Source organism: Lichenostomus cassidix, chromosome 17 (genome assembly GCF_008360975.1).
Source record: "Lichenostomus cassidix isolate B80296 chromosome 17, HeHo_3.0, whole genome shotgun sequence".
Taxonomy (NCBI): Eukaryota; Metazoa; Chordata; class Aves; order Passeriformes; family Meliphagidae; genus Lichenostomus; species Lichenostomus cassidix.
The window spans coordinates 9,152,997-9,171,618 of NC_139497.1; the positions used below are offsets into that span (position 1 = coordinate 9,152,997).

General features: G+C 47.8%; 1 protein-coding gene across 5 annotated transcripts in view; it reads right to left on the reverse strand.

Moving 5' to 3' along the window:
* LOC146429998 (discoidin domain-containing receptor 2-like) overlaps positions 1-18,622 on the reverse strand; it is a 57,206-nt gene that overhangs the window by 15,272 nt on the left and 23,312 nt on the right. For all 5 annotated transcript variants that reach the window (XM_085076411.1, XM_085076414.1, XM_085076410.1 and 2 more), the window contains exons 2-8: positions 14,531-14,668; positions 10,471-10,573; positions 8,280-8,508; positions 6,355-6,502; positions 6,071-6,176; positions 4,764-4,950; positions 692-938 (exon numbers count right to left, since the gene is read on the reverse strand). In XM_085076411.1, coding sequence (XP_084932537.1) covers positions 692-938; positions 4,764-4,950; positions 6,071-6,176; positions 6,355-6,502; positions 8,280-8,508; positions 10,471-10,573; positions 14,531-14,594 — 1,084 coding nt within the window. In that variant the 5' untranslated portion in view covers positions 14,595-14,668. The remainder of the gene's footprint in view (positions 1-691; positions 939-4,763; positions 4,951-6,070; positions 6,177-6,354; positions 6,503-8,279; positions 8,509-10,470; positions 10,574-14,530; positions 14,669-18,622) is intronic.

Below are 18,622 nucleotides of genomic sequence, written 5' to 3' on the forward strand. Positions count from 1 at the left end.
CTCTTTTTTAATAATCTGCTAAACTTTATCTTGTAATCTCTAGATATACTTGAATTATTCATACCAAAATACTTGGTAAAGAGAAGCCAAAATCAACCTCATAGTCAGCAGGTAACTGGGGAAGCAGAGGGGCAGGTATTGATCTCCTCACTCTGGTGACCAGTGACAGGACTCAAGGAAACAGCTGGAGCTCTGTCAGGGCAGGTCAGGCTGGAGATCAGGAAAGGTTCTTCCCCCAGAGGGTGCTGGGCACTGCCCAGGCTCCCCAGGGAATGGGCACAGCCTGAGGCTGCCAGAGCTCCAGGATTGTTTGGACAATGCTGCCAGGGATGCACAGGGTGGCATTGTTGGGTGTCTGTGCAGGGACAGGAGCTGGGCTGATGATCCTGTGGATCTCTCCAGCTCAGGATATTCTGTGATCTGTCCAAAAAGAACCACTGCTCTACAGTCCAATTTTTGGTTGCTCTGGTGGTGCTTCTGCACATGTACATCAGTATCAGCCTGGGAAGGAACCACTGCAGAGTGGACCTTGCAGCCCCTGCACTGCCCTCTCAGTGCTTGTACAACCTCCTCCTTCCTGCTGTGGAGCCCACAGTGCCACACTCCTGTCACCCCCACATGTGCTACATTTCCACACCAGCTCTTCTGCTCCCTGTGCTTTTGTAGGTCTGCCTGATGCAGGAACACCCACCTGACTGGAAGGAGATCTCACTCATCATCATCCAGGTGTCGGCAAAGTAGAAGCGGCACAGGATGGCTTTGCCCACGCGCTGCTGGAGGGGGACAGTCACAAACCTGGCACTGGGGTTTTTGTCATCCAGCACTGTGGCCACCCCCACAGGCTCAGGCTCCCAGTCTGCAATCAGGCGGGGTTTGAACAGGCACTCCACCCTCTGGAAAATCTTCACCCCCTTGGAAAACATGTTGTTACAGTGCACCTGGGAAGAAGAGAATGGATCCATCAGACAGAAGATTTACTGGCACCTACATCAAGCCCCAAGGGTGTTCCATTCGTGAAAATTTTCCATTCCCAGTATCTCCCTGTATGAATGCAGAATGAGTGACTTGTTCCAGTGTGCAATGAGAACATCTGTGCAAAAAGCTATTCAGAACAGCTCTGAACTTTACCTGCAAAAGCTACAATATCCATCAGCTTCTGGCAAGCTCTTCAAAAGGCCCATATAAAAATCAATCAAACAAGCCTAAAACCAATCTAAAGCCTCACAGACCTGATCTCCTTCTCCTAAGAGGGCAAAGAAAAACACACCTAAACTCTTAGTGTTAAAAAGTTGATATTATTTGAATTGCTTTACAGAAGTAGCTGGAATTGTTAGGCCACAAGGTGAACTTTATCTGAACTACAAGGCTCTGTTGTATAAATCAAAGACAGATTATCCTGAACCCTGCCACCAATAATCTGATCATTAATAATAGTAAAGATGGATTGTAGCAAAATTTGTAGGTAACAATCTGATCATTAATAACAGTTAGAATAGACAAAGCTGCAGCTTAAATATTACTTAAAGATCAATAGCTGGACTGGACAGCCCATAGATCATGGTCTGTGAACTGAAACAACCATGGTAGAACATGAACTACAGAACACACCAAAACCCCCACAGGAACCCATTGTGGAGATCAGTGTGAAAACAGTCACTTGGCAACCACTTGGTAACAAAACAGTGAAGCAATGAAGAGGAAGGAGAATCCAGACCCTAATACACCTCTTGGATTCTTCTAGTGTCCTCTTGGCATGAGGGACCCCAGGGATTTCTTTGTGTGTGACCCCTCTTTTGAGATACCAGCTCAATTGATCTGTACCAATTAGGCTCTCCATTAGACAGGCTTGTGTCCCCAGTTTCCTCAGCATTTAGAAACTTCCAGCACCTGCAGTCTAAGATAATTCCTTCCAAAAAACACAAACCAGTACAAACCCGAGAAGATACTCCTCTAACATATGTCTGCTGTGGTTGCACCTTGAAGACAACTAAGGATCTGAGTTTTAGGAAAACTATCACATAAGCCTGCATCCAACAACATCTCCTGGTGGCTCAGCATCAGGTTGTCTCAGCTGCAATTGCACCTCTGGTTTAGCTGAGGACCCTGGAACTTAACTGCAATCACTGTGCTGACAAAATAACACCTCACTGGAACTGAGGCATCCTCTCATCGCCCAGTTACAGCACCATGAAATCCGTGTTCACACTGAGCAGCTCACCAACACCTCCCAGGCTGACTCCACACCTCCTAGTCTGGGGGGTCTGTTTGACCTTTCAAGAGCTGGGAGCAACTTTCTCCCTCCCTGCTCCTGGGTTGCACCCAAAGCAAAAGGCTGCAGCAAAGTGGCATCTCTATCTTCCTGGACTCTCCATCACCACCAAACACCTGGCATTCTCCCAGACCTCCAGCACCCCCAAGGAAACTGGCTTTGGAAAAAGGGAGAAGCCTTGCAAGCATCCTTTATGCTGTTCTGCTGTCAGTCATCAAGGCAAACCTTACCCTGCTCCTTTTTAACACTCAGCACTGAGTTCTGCCATGCAGATCTGAAGCTCAGGATCACAATATCTCAGCACTGTGGCTACTGATCAGGAGCCAGAAGAAATAAGGTGACCTTAAGGTCCTCAGTATCCCTCAGTCTGTTCCATTCTCACAGCCACAGTGGTCCAACCCTTCCAAGCAACTCCAGGAAACATTTCCTGATGACTGTGGAGTATTTGCATTGTGACAGCAACAGTTTCCAAACCACCTACAGCCTTGAACCCTATTAATTGCTTGGCCTCTCCGAGGTCCTGCAGTGAATAGCTGTGAAGCAGTAATGAGGGCAACAGGCCTGATGAGCAGTAAAAAGACAAAAGAAGGGTATTTGCATATAATTAGGACCAGATGAAGCTTAGACAACATTATTCAATAGGGAGAAACAGTCATTCATAACAAGGCAGGAAAGCCTGACGCCTGAATATACAATTTGTGCCATATTTGGACAGAAGTTGGATGTGTTTCCATCCTGGACTGATACAGAGACACTTTCTTCTGCAAACACCTCCTACTAAAGTCTGATTTTACAACATGCAAGCCTATACAACGCAGTTGCAAGGTTGCTAATATTTATTTTTAATAATTTCTTGGATACTGGGAAAGCTCAGAGGACTGGGATAAAGGTAACAGGTAAGAGAATGCAAAAATTATCCACAGACCACCTGGCCTGTACAAAAGAAATGCAAAGCTGAAAGAGACAACATTCAATAAACAATGAAGATTAATTCATGCTAATCAGAACAGCTTTTTAATTAAATGCTAGATGAAGTAGCTGTTTTCATGATCTGATGTGTTTGTTTCATCAGGATGGTTGTGTTTACAAGACAGATTTTTGGAAGGCATCTGTCCCCAATTAGTACCATGTAGACTCATGTATTATATTAATTTGATTAAACATTGTCAACTAGTAAGTCTTACAAATTTTAAGGCACAAATACTTCTCTGTTTTTCTAACAGGAATGGATTCCTACATCAAAATTATTTGCTACTTTTTTTCAATGACCTGAGGGAGACAGCAGAATCACCAGCAATAAGATAAACTAAATGGGAGGGAGGGGGTTTCCTAAAATAATCTCAAGGACTGACTCATGTCAGGGTAGTGAACTCAGGGACAAAATATAAGTGATGCTTTCCACACTGGCCTTTCATCGTTGACACTAATAGCTTGGAACTGGCTTTTTAGCATGATCCCAAAGCCTTAATGACCACTGGCTCCCTCTCTCTTGGCTTGGAGGATTAATATCATCACAAGATTCCCAAACAAAGAATCGTCCAAAAGCAGGAAATTGGTACCATTCTTTTATGCAATTTGATGGAAAGCCTGCATCCAGATCCAGATTTTGTACCTCTAAAAGAGTAATCAGCAAAGAAAGAAAGGATTAGGTGACAGCTCTAAAAATTGCCCTTGGTCTCAGCAGGAAGGCACTGAGAAATCCTGCCAATTTAGTTTACTGAAGCAAAGATTAAGAGAGTGGTTTAATCATGGTTTAGAAGCAGAAGATTTCTGAGAAGGCAGGACTCTTATTTTTGCCAGCAAAAGCAGGCAAAGAGCCAACAGTTGCAAGTTAAAAATAGACAAAATAAAACCAGAGTAAGTAACCACCAAAACAATTTACTTAAGGATGTGGTGGGTTCTCCTTCATTTGAAATCTCTACAAGAAAAGCCACCAATCCTTTTTAAAAGATCCTGCTGTTTACTACAGACTCAAAGTTCAGTTCATGTTTTTCCTGTGTGTTTAAATAATTTCCCACAGCACAAGCACAGGCTGAGGAATCCAGAGAAATGTTTGGTCAAAATGGAAGCACAGCCACATTCCTTTACCTCTAGGGTCAGTAAATCCTACATCCTAAATCAGTCTCAGCTGCCTAAACACTGCTTCAGGTGTCTGCTTTTTATTCCTTCAAGCCAAATACTGGAAGAAGGGTCTGAGCTCTGAAGAAGCAAGTGCTCACCTGCTTCACCTTTCTACACTGGAAAACTTGGGATATCTCCTGCTCAAATTCTGCTGTCAGGCACTTCCTGTATCCTCCTGCTTTGGGAAGAGGACTCAAGGTCAGGTTAGACAGGGCATGGAGAAACCTGCTCTAGTGGAAGGTGTCCCTGCCTGTGGAAGGAGGTGGAATGAGATCAGCTTCAAGGTCCCTTCCTACCCATTCAGTGACCCAAATGGGTGACCTGAAAGCCCTCAGGTCTCCTGTCCCCCTGGAGAGGAATCATGCTGAGTTACCTTCATGGAGGTGAAGTTCCTTGGGCGGTCAAACTGGAACTCCATTTCCACAGCTCCCGTGCTGAAGCTCTCGTTCCTCCAGCCCACGTAGTCATAGCCTGGCCACACACGGTACTGGTGGCTCTGGGTGAAGTCATCCAGCCCCAGCACTCCATCTGTGAGCTGGCCCAGCCCTCCATACAGGTGCCTGGCCAGGGAGAACCAACCATCAGCCAGAATTCCATGGGTCTTTCAACTGGTACCAGCAAAACATCCGTTTTCCTACTCTTAACCTATCCTGGGCAAGAACTCATTCACTGTTCTGCAGCACCACTTTGATGTTGTTTGGGCTGGGATTTTAGCATCATTCCCAGCCTGGGAAAAGGCAGAAATTTTTGCACCGGTGTAAAGGACTGACAGCAAAGCCGAGCTACAAGCAGAGCCTCTGGAGAGCAAAACCTGACACTACAGAAAATGACACTGTGCTCTCCCAGCAGAGCTGGAACTGCAGCATTTCACCATGCAGCTGCATGGGAGGAACGCTGCTCATCCCATGCTGGGGGAACCTGTGGGGAAAGTCCTGCATGCAGGCACAGAAAGGCAGGAAAGGGGGAAGTGAGACCATGGGCAGCTCCCTGAGCCAAAGCCAGGTCTAACCAGTATCATTTCTGGCTTTGCTCCTTGTGCAAAAGGAGAGTGTTATTGGCTTTTTCCAAGGCTGATTGGATTCTTTGCCAGGACCCTGCCTCATTCCTCTTCCTATCTGAGGGTGCAGAGCCCATTATACAGTTTCCCAGCACTGTGCCAGAGTAGAAGATGCCAACACGACACAATCCTGACCTCCTCTGCAAGTCCATCCCAGGTGAGCCCTCCTGTCACTAGAGCACAGGTACACATGCCTTTGAACTCCAAACCAGGATTAACAGCTGGAAGAGGCAGACTGCTACTTCCAGGCCAGTCAGGCACAACAACTAGAGGTTAAGTCATTTCAGAGGGTCCTGGCTTAGCAGGTTGGGCTTTGTGCCTGCACCTGCAGCTCCCTGACACTCCCCAGCAGACCCAGCTTCCTAAGTTAGGGCTGGTCAGCTATGGTCAACATCTGCTCCTTTCTCCATTAAAAAAAAAAAAAACTTTTCTTTTTAAATATCCAGGCTCTACTATATCAGCCCAGCTTGAAAGCATCAGATATTAACAGACATTGTTACTCAGTATCTTGCAACATCCTACAAGCATGAAGAAGTGTTTGGGATACAAGATAGCAGTGACAGGGTGAGTAGGAAAGAAGAGAATTTGCAGTGACAGAGACAGAACAGGACAACTTCTCCCACCTGCGCTCCTGGTAGCCATCGTAGGTCGAGTCATTCAGATAAACAATGGGGAAGCCAGGAGCTGCTATTGTCCCTCCTTCAGGGATGCTGTAGGATGCCAAACCATCTAAAAGAGAAGCCATACACCTCAGAAATACAGCAGCAGCAGCCTTCTGTCCATATCACTCTTATTTATGATATGGACCAACAGAAGCAGTTCCACGGGCTGGGGATTCCTTCTGCACAGGTGGGGATGCAGGGGAGCCCCAGGCAGTGCTGTGCCAGGCACAGGGATGGGCACTCACCATGCCAGACACAGCCATAGAGCTCCACCCTCATGCACACAGTCATGGGGGCCTTGGTGACAGGGATCAGCCGCACGAAGCGCGCGATGATGGGAGGCCGCAGGTCCTTCAAAACCACGTCGTAAGTGTCGGTGTTGCCGTCGATCACCTGGAGGAGAGAGAGCCTTACCAGCAGCTTCTCCCTGTTGTGCTGTTGGGCTGCACAGTGGTGCCCCTGTACCTCTTGTCTGAGACTTGGGAGCTTCCCCACTTGGAACCTGCAGGGCAGGAGCTGCTGCTGCTCCCCTGTGGCTGATGGGGTGTGAGGGGTGCTGCCATTTCACCTCCTGCCCTCTGCAGAGCCCTCAGGCAGCAGTGAGAAGCTTCTCCACTTGGAATCTGCAGGGGAGAAGCTGCTGCTGCTCCATGCTCCTCCCATGGCTGATGGGGTGTGAGGACTGCAGCCATTTCACCTCCTGCCCACTGCAGAGCCCCCACGCAGCACTGAGGGAGAGGAGAGAGGCAGGTGGGGATGAAGTGTGTGTGGACATTGCAGAGAGCTCAGTTACTGGGTGTAACCCCTTCCTTCAAGTGATCCATGTACATCCCAGCTACAGGTAACAGAGCTTGTCCTCATCACTGGTTACCTGATGTCATTTCCCTACAAGTCAACACAATTCCAGAGGTGCTGCAGTGTTTGGTACTGCACAGGAGGTATCTTGGACTGAAGTGTTCAGCATCACCACAGCCACCCCAACCTGCTGCAGTATAGTGAGAAGGCGGGAACCCTGACTCTCCCCTTCCCTTCAGCATCACCAGAGTCCTGGGGACACTCCACTGTTTAATTTGACTTCCACTCCCATCCCACAAACACAGCTTTTGTAGCACACACCTAAATGTGAGGGATGGGCAAGATAATGGTAATGGCCAAACAGCTGATCAAAGGTCTGCATGAGCAAATAATTCATTAACAAGCTAAAAGCTGTTGCCAAATAGAGCACTGCATACCCTGCTGGGACTTCCAAAGCACCCCCAGTGAAAGAAAAGATCACCACACCTAGTATCTTTCTGGTCTGGCTTAGCTCTTCAGACTCCACCAGCCAGCCTGAGGCAGGGTGATCAGGTCAGACCAGCTGCAGGGGAGATTCCTTCCCAGGAGAAATTTAACAAAGGCTTATGAACACAACCAGAGCTCAGCCAGCCCTGAGTTCTGCGCTCAGGTCTGGAGACAGCATGAGACAACTGTGGTGAGCAGGGAAGCCTCAGTGTGTGGGCTCAGTACATTTCCTACTCTCAAACTCCCTCATCATCCCTACACTGAGCACTTCTATCAGACACCCAGAAACTCCTCAATTCCATGGCACCTCCTCCTATTTTAAACCCCAAAGCAGGTATCTGCTTGGCAGCTTCCAATTTAGAAACACATGTCTAAGAGAGGGACACTCGTGATGTTTGGGACATGCACAGACAGGTGGTGAAGAGTCACAGTTTTCCTGGTTTGGGGGATCAGGGCAGGGGACATGGACAAAGAAAGAAAGCTTCAGACATCCCCTCAAAAAAACCCATAAAAACCAAAACCAAAAAACACCTTTGCACCAGCTCCACAGTGGAGGAGCTGAGAATCCCGCCCATCTTCTGAAAGGAGCAAAGATGATGCACCTTGTGTAGCATCTCCATGATGTGGGGTTACTCAGGGCCAAAAACCCAAATCAGCTGTATGTGAGACAAACTCAGCAGCAGTTTCCAGTCCTGGCCACTGCTGATCCCAGTGCTCCCCACATCAGGAATGATGCAGTGCTGCTGGATGATACCAGACGATGCACAGCAAGCACAGAACTGAGGCAGAACACGCTGCTCCAGGATGAAACACAAAGCATTTAAGCAGGATGTGGATGATGTGCCTCGCACAGTGCAGTTTCCAAGCAGCTCCAGCTACCCAGGCTCACCTTCCTGCCCTGGCGGTCCCTCCAGGAGATCCAGCGCTCCCCGTTCCGGCTGTAGTCGATGCGGTAGGCGCGAGCAAACTCCTTGCCCGTGGCGCGGGCATGCCGGCCCTGGGTGCCCACCAGGGTGATGAAGAACAGCTTGTGCAGGTCGATCTGCAGGAACTGCACATCTTCAGGCTCCAGCAAACCAGCTGGGCACCAGGCTCCATCCCCCTCTTCCCTCTGCAACCTGAGGGGAAAACCACACTTGTTAAAAAGAGCACAATTCCCAACGATTAATTGAGGAAACACCTTGGAACTTCAAGGACTGGGAGGAAGCAACTAAATCAGCCATGGCTACCAAATACCTCTGCCCTTTGGGATGATGATCAATTGAGACTCAAGTTCTACAGGCAGTTTTGCCCTATACAGAACAGCTCCTCAGTTCCAGATAGCTTTCATTAACTACTTGGAGTAATTTCTTTCCCAGACAAGTACTTCCACATTGATCAAAAACAACTGTGCTGCTCAGCAGGGAACTGCTCTACTGTGCAGCATCTTGCTGCTATAGTGCATCCTCACTGCTCCTAAACCCCACACGGTAAAGGTCTGAACTTCTGCTTGACCACCTCCTGCAGCTCTACCAAGCACAAAGAAAGGCCATCTTAAAAATACATTTTAGCAAGAAAAGCTCTGCCTGGAATTATTGTGGGTCATTTCAACACATATTTCACATTTCCTGCAGTCATCAGAGCTGCTGGTTCTAGGAGAGTGGTGGGAAGGTCTCTGCTTCTAAGGTGAATATTGTGGGAATTGTAGCTGTGAAAAATTTATCTGGACACCAAAAATGTGGGGACTTTTTAGCAAGAGGGATTTCTGCCTGTCAAACAGCTACCCCACCTCCAACTGGTGGGATCAGTGAGTGCATGAGGGAAGGTACCCAGGAACAGACACTGAAGGTCAAGGCTGAGGCTAGAGGAGATTTTAATCTCTGGCTGGTCAGCTGTTTGTGCAAGGCTTTCTTACACTGGAGCAGCAAGTAAAAGAAGCTCTAATAAAGGCAGGAAGGGTGACTGAAATGACAGGGACAGACATCTGCATGGGACAACTCTGACCTCTAACTGCATGAGGTCAGCTGCAGAGGCCTTCATGCCTTCACCCTGTGGACATCCAGCTGCTCCAGCAAAGAGAGGATGGTAACAGATGGTTAGTGATGCTCAAAGTGTTTGCAGCACTGGACATAAGCCATACCTCAGGGGACAAATCTCCCAGCTTTCAGACCCACAGCCTTGTTCAAAGACTATTAAAACACAGCACACAGCATCACTGCTCTACCACAGTCCAAAGAAAAAAATAAAATCAAGCACTAAGAATTTTATGATTTTGGACTGCCTAAATTTGTCCTAAAAATACCATAATTAACTTGAAATTCCTATCTGACTTGCACCAAAGCTGTAAGAATGTTTGATATCATCACTACAAACAATTCTAAGGAAACTCACATTTGCAACTATTTTGTGAATCATTAGTAGCTTTGAGAGAATTAGAAAGAGAAAAAAACCAAAGCTTATAATATAGACTGTAGGCCTCCTTGACAGTGAAGAAAATCATTTAGCTGCTTGCTTAACAATTCCTTAACTCTGCATTTCTCAGGTTTTTGAGTCAGAGGGAGTACAGCCCATTTCCTCAATAGGATGCTGTTGAAAAGTTCATCCTTGTAAAGGATTTCCTATGATTTAGTTTAAAGCACTCCACAGGAATCCCAGGAGCATTGTCCCTGGCTGACCTGTAAGTCACAAATCCATTGGAGATTTACTCACAGAATGACTGAAAGATGAGGGTCAGGAGCAATCTCTGGTTGTCCAGAGCAACCCCCTGCTCCCAGCAGGGCCAACTCCAGAGCTACACTGTGCTGCTCAAGGCCTTCTACAGCCAAGTCCCCAAACACTGAGACATCACCACCTCTCTAGGTCCCTGTCCCACCACTATTCTCATGGAGAAGGATTTTTTTCCTTAGTATTTAACCAGAATTTCCTGTATTACAGCTGTTACTACAACCATTGCCTCCTGGCCTTTCACTGTGCATTAACCAGATTGAATATGGAAGCAGTGAACAAGGTTTTAAGGGTGGGAGTTGTCCTTCCTCGACCACATATTGAGTATCTAGGGGGCAAAAAAAAAAGAGTAAATTTGTTGTCAGAGGTGAACCCACCGTGCATACTGGGGCCCTGTGGAGTCATACCACTGGCTGGAAGCAGTGATATCCTCATCCCGGATGGTTCCCTCGTGCATCCCCAGGGGGTAACGACAGATTGCTGAAAATGGGAACACAGGCAAGCAAACAACAAAGATCAGCACTCATTTTTTAAAAAATCATCAGGTAAGTTTTAATTAAAAGGCTATCATGCCTAGGGAATGAACATGATAAAGCTAAAATACAAAAGGCAAATAAAAAGGATTAAATACTTTGTAATTACCGTAAACTGAAATTATAAGCAATGCAATAATCTTAGAGTATCAAGGCAAAAAATTTACAAAGAAACATTTTAAGCACATGAAATCCCACACCATGTCATTGTTACTGGTTGCACAGGCCCATTTTACAATGACAAATTATTTATCAATATTGATGTGACATAAAAGGAAGATTTTGTTAAAGATTTTCCTCCTCCTGGAATGAACTGGATGTTTGATTTGTGTTCAAATGGGAACAATTATTACCTTGACCAGCTCAGATACAAGGGAGAAGTTAAAGAGCTTCCATTACAGATGACAACTCATGGAAATATCTGCTCTGTCCTGTCACTGCAGGCTGGAGTTCTGACACACACATTTGACCATGAGCCCCTGTCCATCCATCCTGCCTTACTGCAGTCTGTTCCTGCCAGCATTTCTCCCCAGCATGGGAATGCTCTCCAACTTGGTGCCTCCAGAGAGTGCAGACACAACTGGCTCAAGCCATGGATCCTCACAGCTCCCCACACCAGCACAGTGCAGATGCAGCTGACAAATCCACACTGGCTAAGCTCTCACCCCGGCAGAAGTTTTTACACATGCCCTGGCATATGAGAGATGTTTGGAAAAACTCTAGATCTTAAAGCTTTCACAGCCACACTGCTGCTGCCACAGGAGCAGTTCTGGCTGCCTCTCCCTCAAACAGGGCACTCCCTGCCCTGGATGCCCTCCTGGTTTCCCAAAATCCCAGAATAGGCTGGGTTGGAAGGGACCTTGGAGATGATTTATAGCCACTCTTGTACCAAACCCAGATAAAGCTCAACAGGAGTTACACTTCAATGATCCTCATGGGTCCCTTCCAACTCAGGAGATTCTGGGATTCCATGCAATCTCTTCACCAGGTTCAGAAGCTACAAGACAAGACAGAGGGATGAGACCCACCTTGCTGTTATCACAAAACAGAATAAAGCACCTCAGGCTGAGTAACTACCTGACAGACCTGATGTAGAAGTGTTTGCAAACAGAGGGTGGTGCTTCAATAAGGTTTGCCTGTAGCAGTCAGACACCATATCAGTGAATGTGTGATGTGCTATATATTCCTGAATAATCTTGTAAAAGGGATGGGTGGCAAGGTGACAACATTTGCTGATGATACCAGATTATTTAATATTTTCTAAAAGGCCAATTGTGGGAATATCTATAAAACAAACTAGAAAACAGCATTACAGCACTGTCTGTGTTCATAGTCAGGTGCTAGGCAGATAAGAAATAAAGCTCTTGCTCCTTCCTTCCCTCATCAAAAGGCAGAGAAGGCAACACAGATTATGCAGAAGGAAAGATCAGCAGCCTCATCTTTACAAAAGGGATTACTGAAGTATGGAAAAGATCATTTATATTGAACAATTTATATCCTCACTGTCTCTCAAAACACCAGAACCAGGAGGCATCAAAAGGTCAGGTAGGAGAGTTCAAAACCAGAATGTAAACCTTTAACCTATTAAACACTCCAATGCCAGTTTCCCACAGGTTCAAAAAACCAGCTGAACAAACTCACAGCCACCACAAGCAAATAAATCCCCAAGCACTGGCTGTGGAAGCTGCAGTGATCTGAGGGCATTGCTGGGGTAGAGCTCTGCTGTGTGCCAGCCCATCCATGTACCCTTTCAGAATCAGAGGGATGGGACCCTGCTAGGACCAGGCCACTGAGCTGGATGGGCCCCTGGCTCACCCAGAACAGTCACTCACAGGCCTAAGGTTTGTAAAGAGGCTTGAATTCAACTGGGAGACAACTGGTGTCTGCCTGGGATCAAGAATGACTGTGCCTGCTGAAAGCCAACCAAGAGCTCTAACTGCTGCTCTCACACTGCACAATCAGGTTATTTGGTGAGCCAAACCAACCTCAACAGTCGTCACTCTCACCTGTCCCACCAAGACCAGTATAATCTGATCTGTTGCTGAGCTATGGGTAAATAAATGGAGATTTTCCAGAAGGGTGGGGTCACCATCTGAAAGCAGAAAGTGCTTTTTGTGCTCCTGCAGTGGGAGGCCTGTCTGGTCACACCTTATTTAAAGGTCAGACACACACTGTCCAGCAATACCAGATGGAGAGCTAGTTGGGAAGGACTCTGGGGGACTGAGTCTTCCTGTAATCCTGAACAAAACCCATTTGTTCACAAGCCCAGGGCTGGCAGCAGAACCTAGAGTGTCCTTGGCATCGAGGGATGCAATCTGTGGGTGGCAACAGCTCTCACCAAAACAAGCAGCATGAGGCGCTCACCAAATGTGCGTATCTCAAGCAAAACCATCCTTGGGTTGTGTTTAGGTGCCACCAGGACTCCTGACCCTTCACTGTGCAGTCAGGAGACATTGGGCTCAGAGGGGTGGCCCAGCCCATCTGTCAGTGAGGTCAAACAACTGCAGCAAGGCAAAGGGACTCCACAGGACCCTGCTATACAGGTCTGAAATCAACCACAAAGCAGCCCCTTTGGGGTATAAAGCAATGCAGGACATGCTTCAGGCTGCTCCTGGAGCAGATCAGGAGGTCAGGATAATCCATGGAGCCTGTGGCATCACAGCCAAGGAGTACCAGCCAGGCCATGGTGCTGGAATCTCTCTGGGAAGAGCAAGGCACAGCCCTGGAAGCAAAGCTGCCTGAGGATGCCACAAGCAGAACTGAGAAGTGTGAGTGGTTACTTCTTGGTGGAAGAGACTCCCGCAGGAGGGTGGAACCACAGCCCTGTGCTCAGAGCCCACCCACCTCCCTGGAGCTGGTGTGGAAGAGCTACTCCTGCACCTCTGAGTGCATTAACACTTGATTAGCAATTACCACCAAAAGGAATCTGAATGGGATTGCCCCTCCATCTGCCATCTTCCCTCTTTTTCCACGAGGTTTAACCACCAGAACCAGAGGGCAGCCCCAGTTCCACGCAGGGAGTGTGGTAGAGTGTGCAGTGCAGGGAATGCTGTGTAACAGGGAGCACAGGAATGCTGCTGAGCTCCCCCACAGCCCTCACTTCACTTCTGGCTGGCTGCAGCACAACCTCAAACCTCTGCAAATATCCACAGGCCAGAGCAGGGTCAGAGCCAGCCACAAAGAGCTCCAAACAAACAGAGCCAGCACAGGCCCTCAGGATAGCACTGCTGCCTCACCACACCTTCAGCCAAGCTGGAAAGGGATTAAACTCATTTATTTCACAGACTCAAAACGCCAGCTCAAAACACCTCATTATGGGAATTTTTGCAACACATTGCAGACCATTATCTTATTCATCTCCATCATGACTGGATCTTGCCAAATGCTGTAGGGTAAGAGGTCCTGCCCTCCACAGGGACTCACAGGCTCATATCCCTGTCCCCACCCTATCTCTGTGCTAGGTAAGGTCTTCTATCTTTCCTTCTACACCTCTCTCTCCAGAATGGCCCTTGCTGGCTGGAGAGCTGGGGCTGATGCTTTGCTAACTGGTAATTTGTTTTCCACAGTGAGTGCAGAACCTTTGAGCCACTCTGGAACCAGGTTTGTTCTGCAATCCTCACAGTCACAGTGATGAAGGAATATTCAGAGACCAAGACAGGCCTGGGTGGGCAGAGAAAGGAGTATGTCTGTGTGCCTGGGCCTTCCTGGGACTGGCAGGACATGTCCCACTCCAGCACAGCTGTCCAGAAACACCTCAGTCCAGAGGAGGACATTTGGGAACTATGTTAGTGATTATCTCTACATGTAATCTTTACACTCAACCCCCATGAGAGGCAAAGAAAGGCTGAGAAGGAGCAAACAAAAGGTGGGAGATGAGTCCTCTCCCAGCCTGGCAGCTCCCTACCAGGGTTGACTTCGGTGCCAGAGGGCTCAGGCAGGGAGGCCAGCAGCAGCATGCAGAAGATCATGGTAGCAACCGGAGGTGCTGCACAGGGTCAGACGGGTGTGAGTCCTTCAAAGGCAGCAGCTGCCATCTACATCTCTGAAAGACAAAGCAAAGAGAGAGGATGAGTCCTCCTGAGGCAGGACTTCTCTGTGCTGCAGAGTTGCTGTGTGTCATTACCTCATGACAGGCTGGGCAATCTTCCCTGCCTTCAAGAGTGTCTTTGACCTCAGCCCTGCTCTGACCCATCAGCAGATCAGAGGCTTAGTGAAGAACTTAGTGAAAAACTCGACTGACCACACCACTCCTAAAACTACCAATGCAATCTATTTCTCAGGCCCTCAGCTGCCATGACTCCTGGGTGGATGGATGTACACTCTTAATTGCTCTTAAACAAGTCCAGTGCAAAGCAATCTCTCACTCATCCATTCTTCACATTCCTTATTATATTAACAAGCAGTGAAACTGCAGCTACAATGAACTTGGACAGCCAACCAGCCTCCCCAAGCAGGCTTTATCCACCTCTTTTTTGGCATCAAGCAGCCAAGCAGGCACCTTGGAACTTGCCACATAACCTTAAGATAAATGTCTAAAACAGGGTGAAAATAATCTCTCCCTGCATGCCCACATTGCTGCCAAAAGTGCATGTGCACACACACATGTGAGCATTCTTCATTTCCTGCTTGGAAACCAGAAAATAGCAAAGGGCTTAAACACTGGCAATTTCATTGGAAAGCCATGATAACACCTAAAGAACAGGAGGTCAGATCAGCAGTTATGTGAATTCTTTGTGTCCACATTCACTACAAAGAGCCTCAAGAGGCTCCCATCCTGGAGGATAATTTTACAGAAGGCAGGTTAGGGGCTCTGTCTCATAATGGAATGCCCAGAGAAAAGAAAACAAAGAAAAAAAAAAAAATCAATAAATGTAAAATTGCCAGGACCAGAGGGTGCTTGCCCAAGAATCCTCAGAGTGGTAGTAAAAAGGCAACACTGCATGTTGGGATTTGTTAGCAAAGGAGGAGAGGCTATAAAAGGGCCCATCACTGTGCCAGTGCATGCATGCGTGCAGGAGCATCAGATGCCATTAGCTCAGAGATTGGTAACAAAAGGCTCTCTTTTTCCACCCAACATCATTAAACTGTACAAGTCGCAGCCCTGAGTTGCCGTGGATACCCAAGGAACTGGATATATTCACAATAGACCAATACACCACAGCTTCTTAAATCCAAAGGTAAAACCTTTGGCTTGGGAAATCCCCCAGCCACAGATTGTTGGATGCCCAGGAGCTAAATCGGGGTTAGAATCACTGGAGCTTGCCCTGTTTTTATTCTCTTTCCTAAGGATATGCTACTGGCCATTGTCCCTGCTGGATTCCGTCAGAAAAGATGGCTGCGAGCCTGAAAAACAACTAAGGGCCTTCTTGGGAAGGCAGCCAAACACGCAGGCAGGAGGGGGAGCTAATGCTGGGTGGCTGTGTTGTGCTGTGCCCAGCCAGGCAACCAAAAACCACCTGAAAATCCCCAGGCCCCTCTCCTGCTGCAGCCACCTCCTGCTCCCCACGTGAGCACCCTGGCCAGGGCTGGGAAGGGGCTGTGATCCCATGGCATCTCCTGTGGTGAGCCTGAAAAAACAAAGTACAAGCCCAAATCTCAGCAGGAGGGTCTGGCAACCACAGAAGAGGTTTTGACCAAGCACTCTCCAACTGTGTGTGCATCCGAGGTCATCCTTCCTCCCTGGAATGGAAGGAGGTGATCAGTGATGAAAACACCCCAATTCCCACCATGCCAGGGCAGACTGAAACTCCCACAGAGCAGAGACTTCGTGTAGGCAAGTGGAGGGAGACTTTGTAAAGACAGTTTTGGGGCAGAGTTTGAAGACAGACTTGGTGGATGTTAATTTCTGCAGGTGATTTGCTAAGCTGTCCTGGGAGTACCCAAAGCAGGACCTGCAAAGGGAACTGCAGAGTTCAGCACTAGGAGATAAACCTGCCACAGGATCTGAGAAAGGGACATGCCATCAACATCTAGGCTTTAACTTGAACTGCCTTCCTAGAGGAGGTGATGGGAACACAGCAGAGCCCTGTTTGGTGGTACCTGGCTGCCCTGACCCATGACCCAGACCCATGATATGGGTGAAGTCTGGGATAAATCCTCCTACTGGTGCCCAAGCTGGACCAGCCACTGATCAGAGCTGCAGATTGCTGAGGAGGCCCTGACAGGAGAACAGCAGCTTGAAGACATGTCCCAGGTGACTTCTGAGCTGGATGTTTAAAAGCTTCCAACTAGAAGCCCTCAAATGGCAGAGAGCAGCACACACAGACAGCACACCCTCATCACCCCTTCCACAGCCTGGCAAACAGGGTGAGCTTCAGGCATGCATGAAGACTCAGGCCAGCTCCACTAGAACACAGGGATTTCTCTCTAACTTGTCCAGGAATAAGGGAAAGGATGTCTGGAAAGCACTGAAATAGGAGTCGTGTTTGGTTGGGGGCCCAAGCCCCACTGCTGAAACAAGAAAGAAATGAGAGCAGCCCCAAACACCAGTAAGGGTCCCCAAATGCCTGTTTTCCATTTGATCCAAGAGCCCAGCAAAGAAGGATCAAGAGCAGGGGATCATCTGTCCTCTGACATCAGCCCAGCACTCTCAGTCCAGCTGGGATGGGCTGCAGGCCCTGGTGAGGGGTATCACCTTGAGAATTGACACAAAGACTTTTCTTTGACAAAAGAGCAGTTGTGCTGTGCCCCCCATCCTCTCAAAATGACAACAGCCACCAATGTCACAGCAACTGACTAAATGCACCGTAAACAGCACCATTATCTCATTAGACCAAGCACCATAACCTAAGTGCCTATTTTCTTTATGCAAAGCTCAGGCCATGTTCTAAATTACACTTATTGTATTGCCACAGAGCCAATCATATACTTTAACTACCTGAATGTGGTGATAAGAATGAAAAATATAAGGAAGAAATAAGAAATTAGATGAAGAGGGACAGAGGAAGTCACACAGAAATGCCCAAGAACCATGTCAGCTCCTGCCACCAAACCAGCACTGGAGAAAAGGTACAAACTGGGGGGGCACAGACAGCTGTAGGCCCCACCATGAGAACCAGGGGCTTCTCAGGACATGATGGGTACATGGACCTCTGCAGGTCCAAAAAAACAGTGTGGCTTGGAGAAACTGCAAGCCAAAACTCAAAGATGTGGCCACAGAGGCCAGCCTGGACTCCAGGAGAGGAAAAGAAGCTCCAGAGCTCATCTAGAGTTCATCTGTCAACTCCATGCCTAAAAAAGCTGGCTTTGAATTTAGCCCTTGCCTAAGGAGTGTCCAAGACAAGCAGGATGAATCCTCTCTGGATGTGTCTCTCCTGTTGACAGAGGAAAAGGCTGGCCTGGACTAGTCCTGTCATCCCCAGTTTGGTAACATGAATTCTCACCTTTGTATGCAGCAGTGGTGAACTGTTCCCAGCAGTTCAGCCCTGCAGGGACCTCAGCAGCTGGTTCAGGTTCTGCTGGGTTTGTTTTTCGCACCACATTTGGTTCCCAGTCCTGGACCACCAAAGAGCCTGTCAGGGAGTCCCAGGAGAGGTGCTGCACAGAGGGAGCAAACAATGCCATTTCTCATCTTTTAGTGCTCCACAGCAGCTGCTGTTTTAAGCAAGGTCACCAAGAGTGGTTTTCACCCCTTCAGAGGTAAAACATTTTGAAGGGGGTTCAGCCCCACTCAGGAACTCCACTGCCAGAAATCACTGTTTGAAGAACTACTGATATTTTGTGCTGAGTCTTAATCTCAGCCAGGAGTAGATTGGACTCCCAAATTGCAACTTCCCAGTGCTAGGACACACTGGAATTACTACTAAATACAACCCTCTGTACAAACTGCTTGGAAATCATCTTACTAAAGACTTTTTCTGTGTAAACAGCTCAATACTTTTCTTTCAGCTGCATTATAGTCCTTTGCTGTACTCATGCCTATCTTCCCACCCTGCCCACACATACACACCAAGTGCCAAAACTACAGCACAAGCTCGAAACCAGCAAAAACAGGATT